General features: G+C 58.2%; 1 protein-coding gene across 1 annotated transcript in view; it reads right to left on the reverse strand.

The window, feature by feature from the left end:
* Positions 1-23,291, reverse strand: part of CNPY1 (canopy FGF signaling regulator 1) — a 57,282-nt gene that overhangs the window by 23,794 nt on the left and 10,197 nt on the right. Inside the window, exon 2 of the mRNA XM_069587197.1 lies at positions 17,198-17,310. Within this exon, the coding sequence (XP_069443298.1) occupies positions 17,198-17,310 (113 nt within the window). The remainder of the gene's footprint in view (positions 1-17,197; positions 17,311-23,291) is intronic.

Genomic DNA, 23,291 nt, shown 5'->3' on the forward strand with positions numbered 1-23,291 from the left:
GCAGCACCAGTGATGGCAGAGGATGTGGGAGCCACGGGGCTGGGGGCTGGGGGCTGGGGACGCAGGACCAGGGGCTGGCCGTGTGTGTGGCTGCCCCAGGGTGCGCAGGGCAGAGGGCGCAGGGCAGCCCTCCCAGGTCTGCAGACGTGGATGCTGGCGTCACAGACTCCTTTCAGGCCCCCCTGAGCTTGCTCAGCACACACCTGACACCACACTCACAACATCATCAGATCAAACGCCCAGGATGCTCACCGGTGGCGATCCTCTTTTATTATGTTTTTATTTATTCATTTTTTAACTCTTTGGCCGAGCCGTGCAGCATGTGGGATCTCAGTTCCCTGACCGGGGATTAAACCCGCTTTCCCTGAAGTGGAAGCAGGGATTCTTAGCCGCCGGACCGCCAGGGAAGTCCCTGAGCACTTTTTTTTCCTTGGCATTCCATCATCTTCCCAGGCTCGTCAGAAAATAGTGGAAACAGTCCCCAAACGCCTCGCAGAACGAAAGGAGAAGTGACATACCTGTCAAGCAAACATTTATTCTTTTATTTCACAGAAATTGAGAATGAACACACTATGAGCCAAATATTATGCTATGAGGTGTTCAGCACAGAGCGTGTCCTTCAGGACAGAGGATACGACAGAACGCAAGCAACTAGGATCAATCACGGGCTTTAACAAACGCTCTGAAAAGCTACAGGAATACTTCGGATGTTCGGATCTTGCGAGGGAACGTCTGTGTTTCAGTTCCTGACAAATGCATCCTTGAAAAGCTGACAACGTCATTCTAATGCAACAGGGAGGGGGAGCGTGGTTTGTTTAGTAGATTAGTAGACGACGCTAACACAAATGACCTGCCAGAAGGAAAGAAAGCTGGACCACACCTCACACCATATCCAAAAACCGAGTTCTGAATAGACTCAACGTTGAAACGTGAAAGCACAAGCTATCGGAAGAAAATTCAGAGAGCAATCAGTACAAAGATGGGGATGCAGTCTTGAACGAGATGAGACACCCAAAGGCATCGAGAAGAGACTGCTTGTGGGGCAAAGGCACCAAGGCCTCAGACAGATGCCACCAAGAACTCGCGTGGGAGGCGCGGAGCCAGCCGCCTTGCACGGTCACCCGGGAAATAACACACAAGACTAACGGCCTCACAGAACACGGGTAAAGGTCACAAATGAGCAACTCAAGCACCGGAAACCTGCTTAACATCCTGGGAGCCAGTGAAGGGGAAATCGAGACGGGAGTGAGATGCCATTTTTCATATATTACCAGGAATTAAACAATGACGTCATCCAGTTCTGGCAAAAGCCCAGGAGAGCCCGCACGCGTGGCCAGCAGATACAATGCGGCAATACCTGTGGGGAGAAAAGCTGGCGGCAAGGATGAGTCAAGATGTGCCTGCCCCGGGAGCCCCACCCCATGGAGAGTCTGTCCTGCAGAAATCACGGGAACTGCACATATATAATCAGGTTTCCCTGGGGGCTCAGACAGTAAAGAATCTGCCTGCAATGCAGGAGACCTGGCTTCGATCCCTGGGTTGGGAAGATCCCCTGGAGGAGGAAACGACAACCCACCCCAGTATTCTTGCCTGGAGAATCCCATGGACGGAGGAGCCTGGAGCACATAGTCCATGGGGTCACAAAGGGTCAGACATGACTAAGCGATTAACGCACACACACATGAGTAACCAGGAGGCTTGTTGCAATGTTGCTGTAGCAGCAACACCTGGAAGCAGCCTGTGTGTGCATTTGTAGAACAGTCCCAGTGACCAGGCTGGGCCTCCGTCCACTGACCTGGAGGCCATCCGTGACGTGTGTTCATTAAGTGAGTGTTTTAGCGTGGGCCACCTTTACCAAACACCACCAGCTGGGAGGATTACACAGTAGAAGTATTTTCGCACAGTCCTGGAGGCTGGACATCCGAGATCCAGGATCCGGCTGAGTCTGACAACTCCCCTCCTGCTTGGCCCACGGCCACCCCTCTCTGTGACCTCACTCGGCCAAGAGAGCGGGCTGGCATCTCCGACTCTTCTTATGGGGACACCAGTCCCATGCGATTGAGCCCCACCCTATGACCTCACTTACCCTGAATCCCCTCCTCGAAGACCTCAACATAGTCACATGGTGGGGAGGTTAGGGTTCGACATGTGAATCGGGGAAGGGGGAGGACAACCATCCGTCTACGGGGTGAGGAACGCATTTAAACTTAACATTTAAATCGGTTTAACATTTCCATGCCCTTCAGGGGAATATATATATAGCATGATTTTGCTATTATTTTTAAGTGATAAAAAGAGAAAAATGAATACATATCAGATGTGCGTATTTGTTCAGGTTTGAGGATCGTGGGAAGTCAGCAGGGGAGGGTGGAAGGGTCACTGACAAACTTTTTGGTGTGGATCTCAAGTTAAAATCACCGTGTTACTTCTGTAATTTAAGTTTTCTAATGAAGAAAAAAAAAGGAAAACCCCAAATTGTCAGCAGGTTTCCCTGGTGGCTCAGATGGTAAAGCATCTGCCTGCAATGCAGAAGACCTGGGTTCGATCCCTGGGTCGGGAAGATCCCCTGGAGAAGGAAATGGCACCCCACTCCAGTACTCTTTCCTGGAAATTTCTGTGGACAGAGGAGCCTTGTAGGCTACAGTCCATGGGGTCGCAAAGAGTCGGACACGACTGAGCAACTTCACTCACTTCATTTCAAATAGTCAGCAGGCACAAGTGCGTCCCATACCACCTGGAAACTGCTGAACACCCATCAGGGGCTCCCAGCCCACTGCTCCCCAGTCTGGGGGACCTCACCCCCAGGAGCCCCCGGAGACCCAGCCTCTGGGCAGCATCGCCTGACCCTCTGTCGAGAACTCAACTCCTCCCCTGAAACACTGGGAGAGCTGCCCACAGAGGAGCTTATTAGTGGACCTAGCGGCCTCTGGACTACGAGAGGCAACTCTTCACCCCACATTTTCCATAGAGCTCTCCAGACGGACTAAACTCCAACCAGTCGAGGGGCCAGAGACGCCTCCTTCCCTCTGATGTTCCAGAAAGTTCAGGAGAAGAGCGTGAGAAGAGCCCAAAGAGCATAATTATTTTTTTTAACCAAACTTCAACAGTGGACAGGGGAGAATATTCTCTCTTCACATAAATTTTAAAGCCTCTCGGTTGGTGCTGTGCCCACCCCAGCGCTTCCTCGGCCTCTCTTCTTATCGTAAGCAGGGCCCTGACTTTCCCTTCAGTCCCACGTCAGGCTTGACTGGGAGACTCAGGGGCTGTCCCCACCGTGGAAGTCACATGGGAGCAGAGAGGAGAGGCGTTCGGGTCCAGCCCTTGAAAGCCACGCATCAGAGCCCCCAATCCATCCCCCCGGAAGGCTGTGCAAGCTGAGGCGGTTTCTGCATCCAGAGCTGAACCCTGCAGGAGAGGAGGTGGTCTTCATGCCCACCGAGAGCCCCCCACAGCCCTCCACCCTCCAAGCCCAGTCCTCTGCATCCTCCAGGCCTCTCTCCTTTGTCAGAGACCCGGTTATAGGCAAAGATTCTGCACCCGCCAGGAAAACAACTGTCCCCAGCACGGGATACTGGCCTCTGAGCCTGGGAGACGGAGGACGCCATGTCTCCAAGCAGGGTCCCTCCTCCCCTGCTCCAGCCTCCGTGCCCTTGGCCGTCCCGGGCATCCTGCCTGTGTCTCCTCTCTGAGCATCTCCAGTCTTGCTGGCCCTCCTGTAAGGACTCCAGTCACCGGATCGGGGCCCATCTTAGTCCAGCATGACCTCATCTTAACTACGAACATCTCCTCAGGTCCTGTGGTCAAACAAGGTCACATTCCGAGGCTCTGTGTGGATGTGAATGGGGGGTGGGTGCTGTTCAGCACAGCTAATCACCAGATTCGCATGTGGTTTTTTCCATGCCCCTTCCTCCCTGCGTGCTCTGCAGGGGTGTTACTCCTTCCAAACTGGACCTGACCACAGCTGAGGTCCAACCACGGCAGCTGGGGTTTCAGTGTAAGAGAGCCATGCAACGCCAGGTGGCCATCCTTCGTAAAGGGACAGCCACAGCTTTCTCTAAACACTGGAACTCCAAGTCTAAGAAACTAAAACTCCTGCGTTCCCCTGGTGGCTCAGCGGTAAAGTATCCACCTCCCAGTACAGGAGACTCAGGTTGATCCCTGGTCCGGGAAGATCCCACAGCTAGGCCAGGGCACCCCAATTATTGGGCATGTGCTCTAGGGCCCGGGGGCCACAGCTCCTGAAGCCCGCGCACGCTGGAGCCCGCGCCCTGCAACGAGCGACGCCTCCACAGTGAGAGGCCCGCGCACCACAACGGACGGCAGCCGGGCTGGCCCCAAGCAGAGGGAAGCCAAGCAGCGGCCAAGACCCAGCGCAGACAGAAAGCACCAACTGACTAATGAGAAAGGACGACTCCTGTTGAACAGGGCTTCTCAAGCTTGGTGCGTGGACAATGAAGACCAGTGAATCCTCTGTGGCGGTGGCTGTCCTGTGCCCACAGCGCCCGCCTCTCCCTGCGAGGCCGGGTGGCTCCCTGGCACCCTCCTTCCCTGCCAGCTGCATCTCCAGTGTTGCTCCAGGTGGCCCCCAGCAGAGACCCGCGGCCGCGGACCAGGTTCCAAGCGGAAGCCTCTGCTGAGTCACCGTGATGGGGAATGAGGCTGTCTGGCTGCCCTGGGCTTGCTGGCATGGCATCCGGGCTGACCGCGGGGCAGCATCCTCGGCGGCCGAGCCCAGCCCCAGCCCCTGCCAGCAGGTGCACGGCAGCCTCCAGGCCTCTGCTGACCGCAGGCACAGCACACTGGGTGACCACCCACATTTTATTTGTGAATAGACTACTCATCATAGATAGACTCTTAAAAACAATTGGGTCATACTAGACCTGAATTCTGACGATCAGTCTTCTCTGCCTTCTCCTTCACGTTTTTAAATTGAAAATCAAGGAATAGGGTCCATATCAGGGCTTCCCAGGGGGCGCTAGTGGTAAAGAACCTGCCTGCCAATGAGGAAATGCAAGACACGTGGGTTCAATCCCTAGGTCTGGAAGACCCCCTGGAGGAGGAAACGGCAACTTGCTCCAGTATTCTTGTCTGGAGAATCCCATGGACAGAGGAGCCTGGTGGGCTGCAGTCCACGGAGTTGTAAAGAGTTGAGCACAAATGAGCACGCACGCACTTCTTTTGTGGGGGACACTACCGACAGCTTCCCTGGTGGCTCATCTGGTAAAGAATCTGCCCGCAATGCAGGAGACCCCAGGTCAATTCCTGGGTCAGGAAGATCCCCTGGGGAAGGGACAGGCCACCCACTCCAGTCTTCTTGGGCTTCCCTGGTGGCTCAGCTGGTAAAGAATCTGCCTGCAATGCAGGAGACCTGGGTTTGATCCCTGGGTTGGGAAGATCCCCTGGAGAAGGGAAGGGCTACCCACTCCAGTATTCTGGCCTGGAGAATTCCATGGACTGTGTAGTCCACAGGGTTGCAAAGAGTGGGACACAACTAAGCCACTTTCACTTGCCACTGTTGCTTAACATGAAGCTAAATTAAAGAATTTCTTTCCCTCAAGATCATGTAAACTTAGCATGTACGTCATTAGACTAGCCACGGCATCTGAACTAGGGAGGTTCAGATAGCACTTAGAAGGTTAAAAACGTGTTTGGACGGCAGGAGGGCTCCTCAGGCCTTAGACTGAGGATGCGCTGAGCCCACGGCCAGGTAGCGGTGTGTGCGCGCCTCTGACGGGGGCCGGTGGTGTCACCAGCCAATCCATCCTGCCGTTCTCGTCCTCTCCCTCTGCATTGGGACTCCAGCTCTCCCTTGTCAGGGGTGACGGCCGGTGACGCACGGTCCGCACTCCGAGGTGCGCTGGTCCCGGACTTGTCTGTTTCCTAGTCACTCCTCAGCTGAGCCTTCAGGAACTCTGGCTGCTCTCAGCGCCTCACAGTCCATCAGGCAGACACAGCCGGGAGTCCAAGCAAGATGCAAGGCCATGTGGCTGGTGGCTAGAGGGGCAGGGATCCAGGGAAATGCCTGGTGGTCAGGGAAGGGAGACATTGCCCATCAGGTCCCTGGAGGCCTGAGCCCTGAGCCCCGCATGTCCCAGGATATATCAGACAGACCTGGGAGAACGAGAGCTGCTCACGTGCTGTAAATCGCCCAGCTCCCTGGAGAATCTTGTGTGAAAGTGTGAGACCCAAGTCGGCTTGGATCTCAATGACAGCTTGAGTGAACAAACCAGAATGCGTGTCAACATCTGTTCAACATCATAAATAGGAGTTTACTTCAATCAGATCAGTGTCTGGTAGGACCCTCTGTAAGTGAAAATGATGCTGCAATTTAGAAAAGCGGTAAAAAATTGGTTCTGAAAGTTCGCCTGATATTCTCTAATAGCTGCTTTATAACAAAGACAGTTCCATCTGCTCTGCCTGCCAATTCATGCTCGGCCCTGAGGGCTGTTTCTTTCTCTGGGTCATTGTCCTATTAAATGGTTCTTTGACTATTTGGGTACCAGGGCACCTTTTTATGCCATAGCTTTATGTTATGTTACCAACCATCTCTTCCTCACTCCATAGTCAGAAAACAAAATACACTAATTTCTCCTTTATCGCTCAATAAAATCAAAAAGATCTGCAATGGATATCCCTTCAAGCCTGCTGACATACAGATCAGAGAGAGCAGGACGTCTCTGGGGGATCGTCCATGCATTAGAGGGGCTAAGAATAAACCACACGCAGAGCACGCGTGAGTGGTGACCGGGGCCTCGGTGTGGCCACGCAGAGATAACCCGGGACTCAGTGTGGCCACATACAGATAACAGATAACCTGGGACTCGATGTGACCACATACAGATAACAACAACCTGGGCCTCGGTGTGACCACCTACAGATAACAGATAACCTGGGCCTCAGTGTGGCCACATACAGACAACCTGGGCCTCTGTGTGAACACCTACAGATAACCTGGGACTCGGTGTGACCACATACAGATAACAGATAACCTGGGACTCGGTGTGACCACATACAGATAACAGATATCCTGGACCTCGGTGTGGCCACCTACAGATAACCTGGGACTCGGTGTGACCACATACAGATAACAGATAACCTGGGACTCAATGTGACCACATACAGATAACAGATAACCTGGGACTCGGTGTGACCACATACAGATAACCTGGGCCTCGGTGTGACCACATACAGATAACCCGGGCCTCGGTGTGACCACGTACAGATAACCTGGGCCTCGGTGTGACCACATACAGATAACTGCAGAGTCAGGCGTCCCAGGGTTGCACCCGCCACGGTCGTCCTCGCATGGGCTGAACCCCGGACAACACGTGTCTGTGCCTCTCTATCGCAGCCTCCCGTCCCGTCCCCAGCTCGGAAGGCGGGAAGAAGGAACGGGCCAGGGCTGGCAGCTCGGAACCTTGACGTGACTTCAATTGGCCAGCAAGTGGAACTGCTGTGGGCTCACAGACCTCGAGAGCAGACTGGAGTTGCCAGGGGGTGGGGGTGCAGGAGGGCGGGATTGGGAGTTTGGGGTGAGCAGATACACACTGGGGTACATGGGATGGATAAACAAGAAGGTCCTGCTGTGTAGTGCAGGGAACTATAGTCAATATCCTGTGATAAACCGTAATGGAGAAGAATACAAAAAAGATGCATCTGTGTGTGAATAACTCAGTCACTTTGGTGTGCAGCAGAAATCAACCCAACATTGTAAATCAACTCTACTTCAGTAAAATAAATACATAAGAAGGACTGCTCTGTAGTCAATCCTGGAAAGTGCCGATCAGTCAGAAAGAGAGAGGGGGAAAAAAGGAAAGTTTGCGAGGTTTGGGGAGGATAGATACAGGTATATGTATGGCTGAGTCCCTTGGCGGTTCGCTTGAAACTACCACAACATTGTTAATTGGCCATACCCCAATACAAAATAAAAAGTGTAAAATCTGGATTAAAAAAAAAAAAAGGAAAGCTCATGCCATCCCCAAAAAGACTCTCAAAGCAACATGAATGCTTGTTCCCTGAATTTTTAAGTGCATGCCCAGGCAGCAGAGGCTGCAGATCACTCTGCTGACGGCTGGGAAGAGAGAGTTCCCAGAACAAGGCCCAGAGAAGACCCGGCGACCTGCAGGGTGTTCTTTAGGACGCGCGGGACACTCGCCTTCCGCAGTCCACCCCAGAGGCAGAGGTCGACCTCGACTCTGAATTCCACTCACCAACAGCATCCAGGGCAGTGAAAATCTGAGCACCTTTGACCGGAGAAGCAATGTCTATGGGATTAAAGCAATTCTCTTCCTTAGGAAAGAAAAATGGGCAGTCTAATTACCTGCTCCCAGTGGCAGCGACCGTCCTTCCAGCCTCAGTCTAAGGCGACCGACTCAGCGGCTTGGCCCTCCCTGCGTTGTTTCAACACCTACCGAGAGGGTTAAAAATAATCTCCTTCCCTTTTAATTTCGCGTCACCCTCTACCCTGCATGCCCTGGGGACGCCGTGAGTGTTTAATCCCCGTGGTTTGGGGGTGGGGGAAGGTTAACCCTTGTTGAGGCGCCGGCTGGACGGCAAGCCCTGGGGAAAAGGGCCCCCTGGTGGTCCTGCCCGGAAGCGCACCGAGCGCCCGGCCAGGGCTCGAGGTTCGTGGGCAGAGCTGTGTCTTTGCCGTGCTCGGGGGCCCCCAGCGTCCGCCTCTGGGTGGGTCCCAGCCAGGCCTGCCCACGCTGGTACCTCCCACCGCCCCCACCACACTCGGGTGACCCAGTCTCCCCTCTCGGCTCTGAGACCGGCAACTGCGCCCTCACAGGTTTGTGCCATGAGAGTGTGTGTGTGTGTGCACGCTCACACCCATGCACACGCACATCGCACGCACCTGCACACACTCGCTCCTGCCCCTCAGGTTTGCATTTGCACCCTGGCCTCTCAGGGGGCGGCTGAGGCTGAGGAGGAAGAGGGTTTGCCCACCGAGGGCGGTTCCAACCTGGTGGTCCAGCCAGTGGCAGTGCCACCCCGGGGACAGGCCCAGGGCAACTCAGACAGCTCGGGGCCCTCCGGCAGGGGCGAGAGGCCGGTGTGGAGTCTGCCGAGTACAGGGGACGCCAGCCTGTCAGCCCCGCGGGAGGAAGAAACTGGCAGTCCTGCAGGGCCCAGATGTGCACAGCTGGGCAGGGGGCAGGGGGCAGCGAGCTGGCCAGGGTGAGGAATCCAAAGTCCCGCCCTCGTCCCAGGGTCCTGGCCCCACGGCCGGAGCAGCCACAGCTGCGCCCATTCAGCGCCAACCTTCCTGAACCTTCTGGCCGCCAGGCCTTGGTCCCCAGCCCTCCTGGTGGCTGCGTGGGAGCATCTAAGCCCGGAAACCCTGCATTCAGTCCCCTCTATTTAAAATCACCGCAGAGATTGTCACACTCGGCACACCCCTGACTGAGATGGGGTGGGTGCAAGATTGTCTGCAGATCTGGGCCGGCCGGCCTCACCAGGTTAGAGGCGCTGAGGTCAGGTCACGTGTAAGATGGGACCATGCCAGGCACAGGCCTGCAGAGGCGTCCATCTGGGGCCTCCCAGGACCTTAGTGTCTGCGGAGCAAAGCCGGGCTTCAACAAGCCCGAGGTGGGTGACTGACCCCATTGCATCGGGAGATTATCGGCTTTAGCTGCTCTGCGCTGGGGCTGCAGGTCGTCAGTTTGAGGAACCCTCACTTGGGTGACACGGTAGATGCCTGGTGACCACAGAGCCACCGCGGCACAGCCTGTCCCCAGCGGCCACAGGGCGAAACCGCCTGTGGTCACCTGGCCCAGCTCCCTGGCAATCAGCCAGGTGAGCGCGGGTGTCAGAGCCCGAGCCAGGCTGTGCGGGCAGAAGGCAGACATCCCACTCTCAGTCTGCCCCCCGGACCTTCTCAGGAGCCCCCTGCCCCGATGTCCCCACCCTCCTCGGAACATGCAGGGGACCCCGAGGACTGGGTCCCCGAATGACCACAGCAGCAGCCTCCCCCGCCCACCCGCGCCGGCGGGCAGCTCTTGTGGGAGCTGTCCCTGGACTCACGCGGGAGAGATGCCCGTGGCACTGTATCAGCAAATCAGCACAACAGCCAGGGGGCTTCTCTTTTTAAAAAAATGGAAGAGGAACTTCTCTGGCGGCTCAGTGGGTTAGAATCCGCCTGCCAGTTCAGGGGACACGGGTTCTGCCCTGGTCTGGGAAGATGCCGTGGGGCAGCTAAAGCCTGCGAGCCACAGCCACGTACGAAGCCTCGAGCTGCAGCTGCTGACGCCCGCGTGCCTCGAGCCTGAGCTCTCCAACAAGAGAGGGCACCGCCGTGAGAAGCCTGTGCGTCCCAGCGGAGGGTAGCCCCTGCTGGCTGCAGCTGGCGGAAGCCCACACGGAGCAACGGAGCCCCAGCACAGCCGAAAATAAATAGTTTTTTTTTTAAAAAAAGGATTCTTTATAGAAAAAGTTCAGATATAACTTGTTTAAATAAAAGAAAGAAAAGGAGAGATAAAAGAGAAGACGACACACAGTCAAAGCCGTCGGCTAAACGAATGACTCAGGCGCAAAGGACCCCAAGTGCCCAGGCGTGAAAACTAGAAAGGCCTCTCCTCTTCATTCTTCTCTGGGAGAGAAGGAAAAGGGAGCCTGGAGGGACAGCAGCCAGGCTGTCGAGGACTGAACACACGGATTCTGCGCATGTCCTCTGGACGCCTAAGATAGGAGATCCGCTCGTCTCAGAGACTGGGTCCAGGGCCCCCGCGGCTCACAGAGAGAAGAATCAGCAACAGAGACAAAGCTGCCAGCCCCCTGACTCCAGTGCTGCCTTCCCAGGACTGCCCAAAGCTCCCAAGGGTGGGGATGGAAGGCGGCCCCCACTGCTGACCTGGTGGGCCACCAGGAACCAGGACCAGAGGCTGCACAGACCAGGGGGTGGCCACCTGCCTGCTGGCACGTGCTCTGTGCAGCAGATATCCATGCGTGCCTGCCACCTCACTGAGAGCAAGACTACTTTTGAGAATTGGAATTCCTGAAATGACATGGAATTCTTTTGATTTCTCGGAAAACAACCCAAACTTAATTTTTTTAATTACACAGTAATAATCTGTCCATGATGGGAAAACATTAGAAAGATGAGCCAAAAACCCCCCAAAGCCTCATGGCAATGCCCGGATGACCCCATCAAAATCGAGGCATATATTGTGTCCCCATCCTCCAAGACCAGATGCTCGCTCATGGGGAGTACCTGTATATGCTGAGTAGTCACTTCCTTTTTGTACTTAAAAACTGCACTACACCTTCCCAACTTTTTACATGCTGATCCACAGGTCCACGTGAACATAATTTTATCCACAATTGTCAAATAAATATATCAATTAAGGTGTTAGCCACCACCTGAATATTCATTAGAAGGACTGATGCTGAAGTGGCCAATATTTTGGCCACTTGATGGGAAGAGCCAACTCGTTGGAAAAGACCCTGAAGCTGGGGAAGATTGAGGGCAGGAGGAGAAGGGGACGACAGAGGATGAGATAAGGTTGGATGGCATCACCAACTCAGTGGACATGGGTTTGAGCAGAGTCTGGGAGATGGTGAAGGACAGGGAAGCCTGGCGTGCTGCAGTCCGTGGGGTCACAAAGAGCTGGACATAACTTAGCCGCTGAATTACACACAACCGCGGGCTGACGACATCCATAAAACATTTTAAGGGTAGTCCCCCAACTCCTGCTTGCCCGTATAGCTTCCAGCCCTGCGCCCATCCGCACACCATCTCTTTCTACCGCTTGCAGGAAACTTCGAGAGAGAGCTCAGGACTGTCCCCCACCCCGCTTCAGCCCCATCATCAGTCCGGGGTCTCCGCAGTCTTCTGGGCCCTCACGCTCACAGCACAGGGCGGAAGTGTGGGCCGCCGGGCGGCCTCCTGCCACAGGACCGCCGACCCCCGACCCTCAGGCTGACAGACCTGCCTCTGTCACCCTCCTCTGCTCAGGCAGGGCCCCCACCCCAGGGCGGGCCTCACCTCACGGGGACTCCCGGGTCGGGCACGCTCCCTTGCAGTGTCCTGACCGTAAGATACCATCTGAAGTGTGTTGGGGCTGGGGTGTCAGGGTCTTTTGGACAAATTCCCCGCTTGTTGAAAAGGAGCGTAAGGCAACACTTTTCCATTTTTCTGTCCTGAATGTTGTCTACACGTGACACCAGGAGATGGGTAGCTCATCGGGGACCACGAGGAGCATCCGCCCACCAGGCTGAGCTCTCTTTCTGCCAAGATCAGCAGACAGGAAAGGCAGAAAAGGACGTGGTCACCCCTGGGGTCCCTGGGCCTCCGAACTCACCCCCAGAGCCACCGACAGGCGGACTGCCTGCTGTGTAGGACAGGAGACGCTGCTTTAGCTGGCTGGCCCGGCGTTCGACGCTGAGAGCTTCCCAGGGCCGCCTTTTTGAAACGAGCAGTGGTCACACCATCAGGCTCTGATGCCGGGAGTGGGATGAAGACCAGATCTGTCTCTCGCTGCTGTCACACGCAGCGCTCACCCTGCTCCCCTCTGAGGCCCGAGAACTCCTCCTCTCCACCACACCCAGCTCGGCTGAACATGCCCCAGGCGTCCTGGCTGAGGGTGGCCCTGGGGCCAGAGCATAACCTCTGAGCTACAGCGGCTGGGAGCCGGGAGACAGGAGCCAGGAGCCAGGAGCCAGGCCGCCGGGGCCCCCGTGGGCTGTGGAGACACCCGTGGCGCCCAGGGTGCCTTGGTTCCTGGGTCCACGGACTGCACAGACCACCAACACCCAGCCTGCTTTCTGCCGTAACCCCTGGAGGAGAGGTTCTGTTGGTTTCCGCTTGGGGAATAGCAATTCCTGTGGCACTGGTGGGTACGAACAGTCCTCCCGAATGAGACATCTTTAGGCCGCGGTCCCATGCTGAGGAGGGCCATCTGCTGCCGTGACTCTCAATGTTTGGGCCGTGACCCACTTTTTCCGATGCAACTCATTACATAAAGCGTCAGGAGACAACAGCTTCCGTCGTCACGATGCACTCTAACACTTCACGTACATGCTCCCATGCCCGTTTCACCCCTGGACGCTGACTGACGGCCCGATGGTTGGGGGGCCCGCAGTCTGACCATCACTATGGGACTGAGTTCCCCTCTGCCCCCAGGCAGCCTGTGACTGTCCAACTCACCCTCTCATCTTGCTGGCAAACAGGCTTCTGTGCTGCCATGAGGATGGGGTCAGTTCAAGCAAAAGAGGCTTCTCTTCACCTCAGCACTCTGCGCCCCTCCCTCAGGCCTGCCCGGGTCTGGGGCCTGGAGCCAGGCTGGGAGCCCCAAGCTCCGCTGTCCACTGAGTCTGCGACGCTCCCGCCTCAGGCCTGGCTTGGTTACCACTCAGAGAAAATGGGGCCTCTCGCCAAGGGTCCCCCGGCTCACCACGCTGGGTGAGGAGTTGATGGGGGCCCGGTGGCCCTCCTGGGCATGGGGGGCCAGAGGCGCACTTTGCCTGAGAGGGCCTCACAGTGCCTGTCTGGGTCTGGGTTTCACTGGAGGTTCGTTGTCCCCTCCCCCACTTCTCCAAACGTGGCGGGGAGGGGGCGGAAGGTGAAAGGGGATCTTCCGGGGGCGGCTGGGGCCTGAGTCCCCTGGGGACGGTCCCGGGCCGGGGGAGCGCTCCTGAGAGGTGCCGCAGCCAGGGGGACTGGATCCCCTTCCCTGCGCTGCCCCACCCCCAGTCTAGCCCTTTCTGCTCACTGGAGAAAACTCTAGGAGAGAGCAGGGCTCCTGGAGTCAGTGGGAACCCCCGGGGATACGGGACAAAACCCATCTGCCCCATCTTCCCCCCCTCAACCCCGACCTCCCACCCCAACCCCGACCTCCCACCCAAAACTGACCTCCCACTCCAACCCCGATCTCCCACCCCACCCCGACCTCCCACCCCAACCCCGACCTCCCACCCCATCCCTGACCTCCCACCCAAAACTGACCTCCCACTCCAACCCTGATCTCCCACCCCACCCCGACCTCCCACCCCAACCCTGACCTCCCACCCCAACCCCAAACCTGACTTCAACCCTGAGCTGACCCCACCCGAGCCCCACCCCATTCTCCAAGGGCCGGCCCTCCGAACGTCCCCACCTCCCAGCATCCTACAGGTGGCCATGCGGGGGGGTGTGTCCCGGTGTCTGTGGTCCAGTGAGCGGCCTCTGGGGCAGGCTGCCCTGCACAGGGGTGTATGGAGCTGAGAGAGGAAACAGGGGAGGAGGGCTCAAGGCCAGGCTGGCCCGGGGCCACGGGGCACATGAGGCCGCACGGCTGAGCCAAAGCAGGGTGGAGCCGGCGTGGGGCGGGGGGGGGGGGGGGGGGGGGGGTGGGGCGGGGGGGGGGGGGGGGGGTGGGGCGGGGGCGGGCAGGGCAAGTCCTAACCCCGCAGAGCTGCGCCTGCCTCCTGTAGCGGGTGTGGCCTGAGGACAGGCTCCCCGGGCTCCCCAAGCCCGTCTCCCGGGCTCCCCTAGCTCCTGGACTGGGGGCTGCGGCATCGCAGCTGGGACGCCCACTGGAAGAGTCAGGGAACAGACAGGGCGGGTGGATTTCAGCACAGGCCCCAGTGCTTCCACTGCAGTGTGGAGGGCAGAGAAAAGGCCTTGGGGGGAGGCGCACAGGCAGGTGATGGGTCTCGCTGCCTTTGGCCAGCATGTCGGGACGCACCCTGAGTCTAGGCCTCTCCCAGCTGGAGCGCAGGCCCAGTCCCGCCGGGTGCTTCTTTCGTGTGTGTGTGTGTGTGCGCGCGTGTGCTTCTCAAACACCAAGCTGAGCATACACTGCTTCCTTGCGGCAGAAGGACCGAGAGACGCCTGCACACCAGCCCCGCCGGCAGGCCACCAGGCCCGCATCCAAGGCGGTGGGTGAGGCCCTGACTTCACGCTGCACAAGGCCCCTGCGTTTCAAGTCTGGCCGGCCGAGAAAATGGCCACGGGGCTTTGAAGCCTGGGAGCATTTCCTGAGCAGGTGGGAGGGAATGCTGCTGGGTTCTGTGAGGCGTGGGAACCGCCGCAGTCACTGGCCTCGTGTATGCCAGCGGTCGGGAGACTGGCCTCCAGCCCTGACCACAAAGCCGCACGGTTCCAGGACACGTGGCTGGAAGCCCAGCTTCTCTGGGCACTGTGGCGCCTCCCTGCGCCCGTCCGGAGAGCCCGGCTCCAGTGCCGAGCGCTGGATTTGGGGGGGCCTCTCCCCATGACTGCTGAACATGCCCCAGGACGGCGGGGCTCGTGGACACTGGGCCTCTGAGGTCACCTTGGCCCGAGGGATGGACGTGGCAGAATGGCGGCTCTCGGGGCTCAGCAGTCAGTTTGCGGTGACTTTGAAGATGTGGTTTCAAGTCGATTGTCTCAGAGCGGAGCTGAGCAGGCCTGTTGCTGCTGGAGGTGAGTCCACGTGGGAGCTCGGGGCACTCTGCACAGACCCCAGGGAAAGCCCCCAGGGATGCAGTGGGAGAGCTTGGAGGGGGCAGGGCCCATGTGCGCCCGCCCCAGCCCCACGGGGCCCACTGTCTCCGAGGGACCCTGGGACACCGCTGACTTGCTCTGCGTGTTCTCATCAGAAAGCAGGTTTACTCTGCAGGTCGCTGTCTGGACAGGAAATCACTGAAAGGCTGGCGTGGCGGGGTTCTTGATCAACAGCTGCCAGCTCCCCGAGGTCGCCACCCCGCCACCTCCTCTGGAACCTTCCAGGTCCCCTGGGTCACTCTTGAGAGAAAGACTCCTTCCTCTGTCCCGGCCCAGATGCACCAGCAATGGGTCCGGTAACCCACAGTCTAATCTCTTACCATAGTGACCCTCCTTTACTTTAGAGGCTGCACTAGCCCCTGCACACACACCTTCCCTGCCCTGCTGGACAGTGGGAGACAGTGAGACCGGTGGAGAGGCCAGGGCTGCTCCGCCCCTGCAGGTCACCTTGTCACAGGGAATCGGCCTGAATGGAGCTGCCGTGGGTGCACGGTGATCTTTCCTGGGGAAGCACCTGAGTTATCAGAATTATCCGATAATTCTGGTGAATTACTTGGGGAAATTATGGGAGAAGGGTTGATGTAGGAAGGAAGGCCCTGCCCTTCTTGGGGTGGCTCCTTAAAGGGTGTCCTTAAAGACACCCTTCAGAGTGCCCTGCTGGGCCTTGACCAGCCCACTCCCATGCTGTCTGATGGGCAAGTGCTCCAGAAAGAGGTGGAAAAAGCAGACGGCCCAACTCAGTCATTTGTTCAAGTACTGGACCAAACCAACAGGAAACCCAAACCTAACTTCCGTTCAGCCCTGAGCACGTTGGGTGATATTGTGCAACACCTTTTCCAGACTTGTTCCACTTGTGTGTGAGTGGCTCAGTCACGTCTGACTCTTTGCGACCCCATGAACTGTAGCCCACCAGGCTCCTCTGTCCACAGGGATTCTCCAGGCAAGCATACTGAGGTGGGTTGCCATGCCCTCCTCCAGGGGATCTTCCAGACCCAGGGATTGAACCCAGGTGGCCTGCATTGCAGGCAGATTCTTTACCAGCTACGCCACCAGGGAAGCCCCTGTTTTGCTTAGGATGACTATGAAATCACTTACTCTTCTGAGCACTTACCACCTGAGTGCTGGGCGGGGGGAGAAGACAGGAGCCCAGGTTTGCCCTGGCCCCACCTAGACCCTCCCTCTTGGATCCTTAGACCCCTGCCATCAGACACTCAGGGCAGGGTGGGGCGGGGTGGTGGAGGGGGGGCCCTCCCGGGTGGGTTCCATGAAGGAAGCATATCCATCTTTCCACTCAGACAAGTGACTGAGTCTGTCTCAAAGACGGGTCTCGCATCCTTACCCCCGGGAGAATACTCTGCGGATCTTGGCGGCAGGGCTGGGGAGCCTGGGGGAGGCGTTCAGCCTCTGAGGTCCCTAGGCAGCCCCCGCAGCCGCTCTGGGTCCCCTGCAGGCCTCACCCAAGAACCGTGGAAGCGCTATTTTTATCCTGATGCACAATAGTGCCGAAACGCCTTCCGACTTGACAAGACACAAAATTTAGGTGCTGGGAGAGAGACTTCAATTTCAAGCTTAAAGATTACTTTGGGTCCCCCAGGACTCAGAAGCAATTTAGAGCTGATACCCTGAACAAGAGAAAGGTTAGAAGATTAAGACCAACTGCTGTTTGGATAAATGGCTGGTAATTGCCCGCACCCGCAATTATACACGGGGACATAATTTCTTTTCCGCTACCTTTCTCCTCTCCTGCGTCCCATCAGGATTTATTCGGAAGGAGCCCACCTTGGTCTTCTCCTGCCGAGCCTTGGTGACGTCGTACTCCACTTCGTCCATCAGAGCCCTGCATGCTAAACAAGGCAAGGAGTGCGCGTTACTCCTGGAAGGGCCCCCCACCCGAGCCTCAGTCCAGCTGCAGAGTCTCGAGCCCACAGTCCCCGGGGCTGGGACAAGCTCCTGTCCTCTGGTTGCCTCAGCACAGGCCAAGACGTGCAGAGTTTTCAGGGAGCCAGGCTGAGGCTTCCTTTGCTTATGCTTTTGCCCCTGTGTTTTTCATAAACCACATACATTTTACGTTTTCATGTAAAACACTTTTTTGTTAAAGAATAGAGAGGCCTTCGCTCCGAGTCTTTCAGAGTTCCCTGAGCCACACTGGGTCACAGCCATTACACCCTCGGAGGCTCAGCAAAGGGAAGCGCATTGTCAGAAACGGGGCCCTGCTCCTAAAGACACACTTTGGCTGAATTTAAAATCTCAGGGAACCTCTGAAACTGAACTTTCCACCCAGTTCTGGAGCTGATTCTGCTCCTCTTCTCAGGCAGAGCTGCCCAGCTGAGAATTCTCACCAAGAAAAAGTAAATGAAGTAACGATGCCTCCAACATCAGCCTCGTTTGCTCAACAGGACACTGGTTCTGAAATTGCTGTCTTTGCCCCTATTCTGACACGGATGTCGGAGGAGCCCAGCAAAGCCTGGGCTGCTCACAGCCCCTCGCCTGGTGTTAAACGAGGCGCGCACACGTTTTCTGTCTGATTTGAGCGCTGCCTTTCAGGGGTGAACAGCATAACCTTTAAATTCCCAAATCTGAACACGGGCATGGCTGACCCTGGTTTTAGCGCTGTTTCCTGGTTAGCATCACTGACTCAATGGACTTGAGTTTGAGCAAACTCTGGGAGATGGTGAAGGACAGGGAAGCCTTGTGTGCTGCCGTCCACGGGATCACAAAGAGTCGGACCTGACCAAGCGACTGGACAACCTGATCGTACACCATAGTGGGATGGCGTGGGCTCAGCCTGCGTCAACGGTAGCAAGAAGCAATCACAGTCTCGCCGACATCACTACAGACACGTCCTGCCTGCCCCATGCTGGGTCATGAGCCACACTTTCGACACTCCTCGGAGCCTGGAGAGTGACCCTGTGTCACGGTGAGGCTTAGAGAGACTGGACGACGTTCCCCAGTCCCACTCTGCAGGCCGCCCAGCACGTCTGCGGTGGCGCGCGGGCAAGCAATGGGTCACCCAGCCCAGCTGCTGACTGGGTGACCCTCGGGCAGTGTGAGCCGTCCTTGATCACTAGGGTTACCTACTATGGAGGTGCCGGCCTCCTGAGTGACACCTGCTCTTTCTCCATCCCCAGGGCTCCGAGAATAGCTCGTCGGTACAAGGAGCCAGTGGGAGTTGGAAGGGCAGCAGACAGTGGCCCGAAGCCTGGAGAGCCTGGCACGGCCTGCTCCTCCAAGCCCAGCCTGCAGCCACACGCCTCCTTCCCAGCTTCCGGGGCCTCGTAACTTGGCATCCCAGCACCTTCCTGAAGGCTCTTGACCCCGTGATGCCCTCCTGTCACGCTGGACCAGTGCCCTGGGCACTCGGGGCAGCTCTCCCGGCCCCCTGGATGGCAGCTTCCCTCCTCTGTGAGGGGCCTCAGCACTGCCCTTCCGAGTCCATTACGGCCCCAGGAAAGGGTCACCAGGGAGTCCCTGACCCGCCGAGCCCACCGGTGGGGGTGGGGACCACACACCCTCAGCCTCGCGGCTGGCGGATGGCCCAGCACCACGGCCGGGAGGCCTCTCAGGAAGAAAGCACGGGTGCCCGTTGCGGCTGAGGACGGCTCAGGATCCCTGGGGACGGAAAGGTGTGAGGAAGAGTGTCCTTGAGGCTCCTGACCCCCTTCGCTCCTTGCTCCCAGGAAGGGGAAGGGAGTGGGAACCCGTCTCTCGGCCACAGGGAAGGGAACGGTCAGTGCGAAGGGGCAGTGTCTGGTGTGGCCACAGTGCTGGGAGGCGGCTTCCGGGGGCGACATGGGTCCCCCCAAGAGGGCCGTGGCAGGCCGGCCTGAGGAGCCCCGCGGAGCAGGGCCCGGGGGACCAGGGGTCTCCACGCTCCAGCAGTGCCCCCCAGCCCTTCCTGATACAGCTGCTGCTTGGAGGGCAGTGGGGTCCCTGTTCACAGCCCGGGGCTTCTGAGCCTGCCCTGGGGTGCCTGCTTCGCTCCTCTGCCTCACTTAGCTCTCTCTTCATCAGAGGAGGAGGATAACCTAGAAGCCACCTAGCGTCCACATCCACTCAGCAGACCGACCACCCCCGCCCAGCTGGACCCGGCAGCCCTCCTGGGACCCCAGTCCTGCGTGGCTCTCTGCTCTGTGCCTGCAGACTCGGGTTCCAGGATGTTCCAGGATCTGGCAGGTCTAGGATGCTCCAGGCTCTGTGGAGCCCACGGGGTGAACCTGGCCGCCGTGCCTACCCCCCGGGCAATCTGTCCTGTTAATGTTCTGCTCCTTTCAGCTAGGGCCAAGTCTGGGGAGAGCCGGGGCAGGCTGGGGAGAGGAAAGCAGAGTTGACGGCGGGGTTGCCGTGGTCCCCACGCCCCTGGCCCTGCCTTCTCTTCTGTGGCACCAGCTGCCTGGAGTCCCAGCCTCCAGGGCCCACACTCGCAGGTCAAGCAGAGCGGCTCGGGGCAGAGGTGAGCCCCACCCACGCCGGAGGCAGGGCTTCCCGGACAGCCCTGGAGGGCGTGAGGTCGTCCAGGCCTGCGTCCTGACCTCCCCTGCGCAGGGAAGGGGTGGCTCGAGCAGAACAGATCATTTCACATTTTCGCCCCAGGTCACAGAACAAGTTAACACAGTCACATCAGCGACCTGGGCCTCCAGATTTCTAGTCCGGCATTAATTTAAATGTTAATCTGAAATCTTCACTTAAGTCACTGGAGTTTCGAGTTTATTAGAGCAGGCGGCGGGCCTGAAGCCTCCTGAGGGGGTTGGCGGGTCACGTTGCCTGCCAGAGGGCGAGCCCTCCCCCCAGCTGGGCCTGCCTGTCTCCTCCCTCCGTCTGCCTCCTCCTCTCTCCTGGCCTTTTCTCTCTCTCTTGCTGGAAGTGAGACTTGGAAATGGGGAGGAGACGAGGCGGGTGTCGGAGCCGTCAGGATGGTCCCTGGGGGCTGCAGAGGGCAGGCTGGGGGCACCCCACTCCCAGCCCTGTGGGTGGGGACAGTGCCCGGGAAGCCTGCAGCCTGCTGGCCCCTGTGTTGACACCACTCCTGCAAGAGAACACGTGTGACATGGGGGTCCAGACCCCTCTTCCCACGGCCCACTCCCACACCCTGCTGGACACACGCCCTAGAGGCTCAGGAGTCACCCGCGTTCAAGGACCTGAAGTCTGCAAGGTGACGCAAAGAACAGGGGAGACGCAGGAGTAGGTCCCAGCCAGGCCCTCAAGGCACTTGCGCTTGCCTGGAGGGCAGCGAGCTCAGCAAGGGGCACAGAAACCCACAGTGCGGGGTGGGGGCTGCAGACACCCTGCTGGGACCAGTAGGGTGAGCGAGGCTGCCTGAACCCCCAGAGCCACCTGTAGCAGTTGGTCCGGGTGCCAGCATGGGTGACCAGCAGATTCTCCTGGCCAGATGCTAAGACACAGAGCCGGGAGGGGCCCAGGCTCTGCCTGCATCCCACCACCAAGCTACCTGTCTCCTTTAAGCAGGGCCCCAGCTCCTCCGGGAAGTTGAGCCCTGACCCCTGGAGGGTGCTGTCCTGACAAGGGCGGCGCCCCCCAACACCCGTCAAAGGACGCTCAGTCTCCTGAAAGTGGAAGCGGTGCCCATTGCTTAAGTCTTTCTTGAAAGTTTTGTCCACAAGACCCAGAAGTGTGGGGGCCGGCGGCGCTGCTGTTCCATGAGGGGAGGGTGGGAAATGAGCTGAGAGGCCAGAGACGAGCCACCCCAGTGACCCTGAGCTGGGGCCTGGAGGAGCACAGCCCCCCGGGAGTCCTCCAGGGCTGGAGACCCTGGCAGCCCAGAGCCGCCAGGGGAAGCGTGAGTGCCGGCCAGGCACACGGGAAGCCGGCTGGCCTGGGAGCAAGTCTCAGATTCAGGTGCCCTGCATCCTGTAGCCACCTCCCTCCTCCCCTCCCTCTCCCGCTCTCATGGGCAGAGCTGTGTCTGCCGGGATTTGTGCCCTGCCCCGGCACCGGTGGAGGTGACCTTATCTAGAGACAGGGTCTCGGCAGATGGTCAAGCTCAGATGAGGTCATTAGGGTGACTGGGTCTGGGAAGGAGAGGAGAGACCCAGAGACCGGGAGGGAGGGAGACACGGATGAAGACCCTCGGGGTGGCAGGCGCAGAGGCTGAGGCTATGCGCCTGCAAGCTGACGGTCATCAGCCTCCGCTCTGTGTCGGTAGAGGCGGGAAAGGCCCTCCTCAGAGGTTTCAGGAGGAATGCGGCCTCGCCGACACCTCGACTTCAGACCTCTGGTGTCCAGAACCATGAGGAAACGCACCTCTACTGTTAAGCCCCCTGGCACCCCGGGCACCACGTCTCAGCCGTGCCCGGTGCAGAGACGCGGCGTGAGGAAAGCATGGGCGAGGGCGGGGAGAGTCACGGCACGCGCGCGGCTGGACCTCAGAGCCTCCCGAGCGCCGGCGCTTGAGCCAGGCTCTGAGGACAAGCAGGAGATGGCCAGGCGGGACCGACAGAGACCACCAGCTCCCAGGAGTGGGTGCTTCCCCCGCGGGAGCAGCTGTGTCAGCCGGGGAGCGATGTATCAGCATTTGACCGATGGCATGACGCTACTGCAGTCGTGTCTTCCTGGCCCCACTTTCCTCATTCAGTTCTTTGCTATCAGTATATCCTTGACGTGCTGCGCAGCGGTGACTGTTATCAAAGCTGCGTATAATATCCCACCGAGAAGGTGCACCGTAATCTCCTTAACTCTTCTACCCGCTCCTGTCAAGTCGTTTCAGATGTTTAAAGCGGGGAAAATTTAGCCTTACAAAGGATCCTCATTAGCAAAATAGCTGCTTTTTAAATGAACCTGGAGACATCACTGTGTCTCATTCATCTGATCATTCAAGAAATATTAAAGCCCTTTCCCTCTTCTGGGCACCGTACCAGGTGCAGGAGTTACAAAGGAAGGTAAGAGAAGACCACCATCCTGACCACAGCCACTCAGGGTTTGCAGAGGACAGAGGAGTATGGGTCAGCTCCAGAAAGGAGAGCCTCATGTGCTCCGAGACATTCTGAGATTAGGAAAGGCCGTGTTTTGATGCCATTCTATCTTCCCACACTGCTGGGCTGCCCAACAGCAATGAGGGGAGTGATGTGTGCAGGGCCAGGCCTCAAGGGGCCTGGGAGCATTCACCTTTGCCCTCTTGGAATGTCTGACTGTCCTGTTCAGAGCCCAGAGGGACTACTGACCGAGAGGTCACATGGGGACGGGTGGAAGCCAAGAGCCAGCACCCAGGCCCAGACCCTCCCTGGGAGGCCACTGCAGGACTCAGGCACACGAGTGAGCACAGGTGGAACCTGAAGGCCGCCAGCCCACTGCAGCCCACCCCGGGAGGATGGTCAGTTCACAGGCAGGCCTCTGAGGGTGGGAGGGCTGCACACGGGAGGGTGCAGGCGGCTGGGTGCAGGTGAGGCGTGTCCAGGCTCCTTGGGAGAGAGACCAGCAGATGCTAAACGCCAGTGTGAGGTCACGGTGTGTCTGAGACAGTGGGAAAAGAAGCCCATCCACACGCCTGAGCAGGAGCGCATGAAAGGTGTGGGGCTTGTGAGGAGGCCACGGGCAGAGCAGGTCTGTGAATGGGTCACTAGTCTTGGGGCTGCCTGGAACACGTCATCGGTCTACGTGATTGTCTGGAGGCTAAGAGAGCCCTGAGGCCACCTGGACCTGGCGACGGCTATGCAGTGCCTGCCCACCGCAAAGCCCCTGATGACAGAGAGGAAACGTACTGCAGCGCACAGCCCTGGGTGGGGTCAGCAGAAGGATGGCGTGTGTGCCGGCCCAAGGCGGCATCCGCTACGCTAACAGCCGTGCAGTAACTCATGATCCAACTTGACCAGTC

Source organism: Ovis canadensis, chromosome 4, assembly GCF_042477335.2.
Source record: "Ovis canadensis isolate MfBH-ARS-UI-01 breed Bighorn chromosome 4, ARS-UI_OviCan_v2, whole genome shotgun sequence".
NCBI classification, from domain to species: domain Eukaryota; kingdom Metazoa; phylum Chordata; class Mammalia; order Artiodactyla; family Bovidae; genus Ovis; species Ovis canadensis.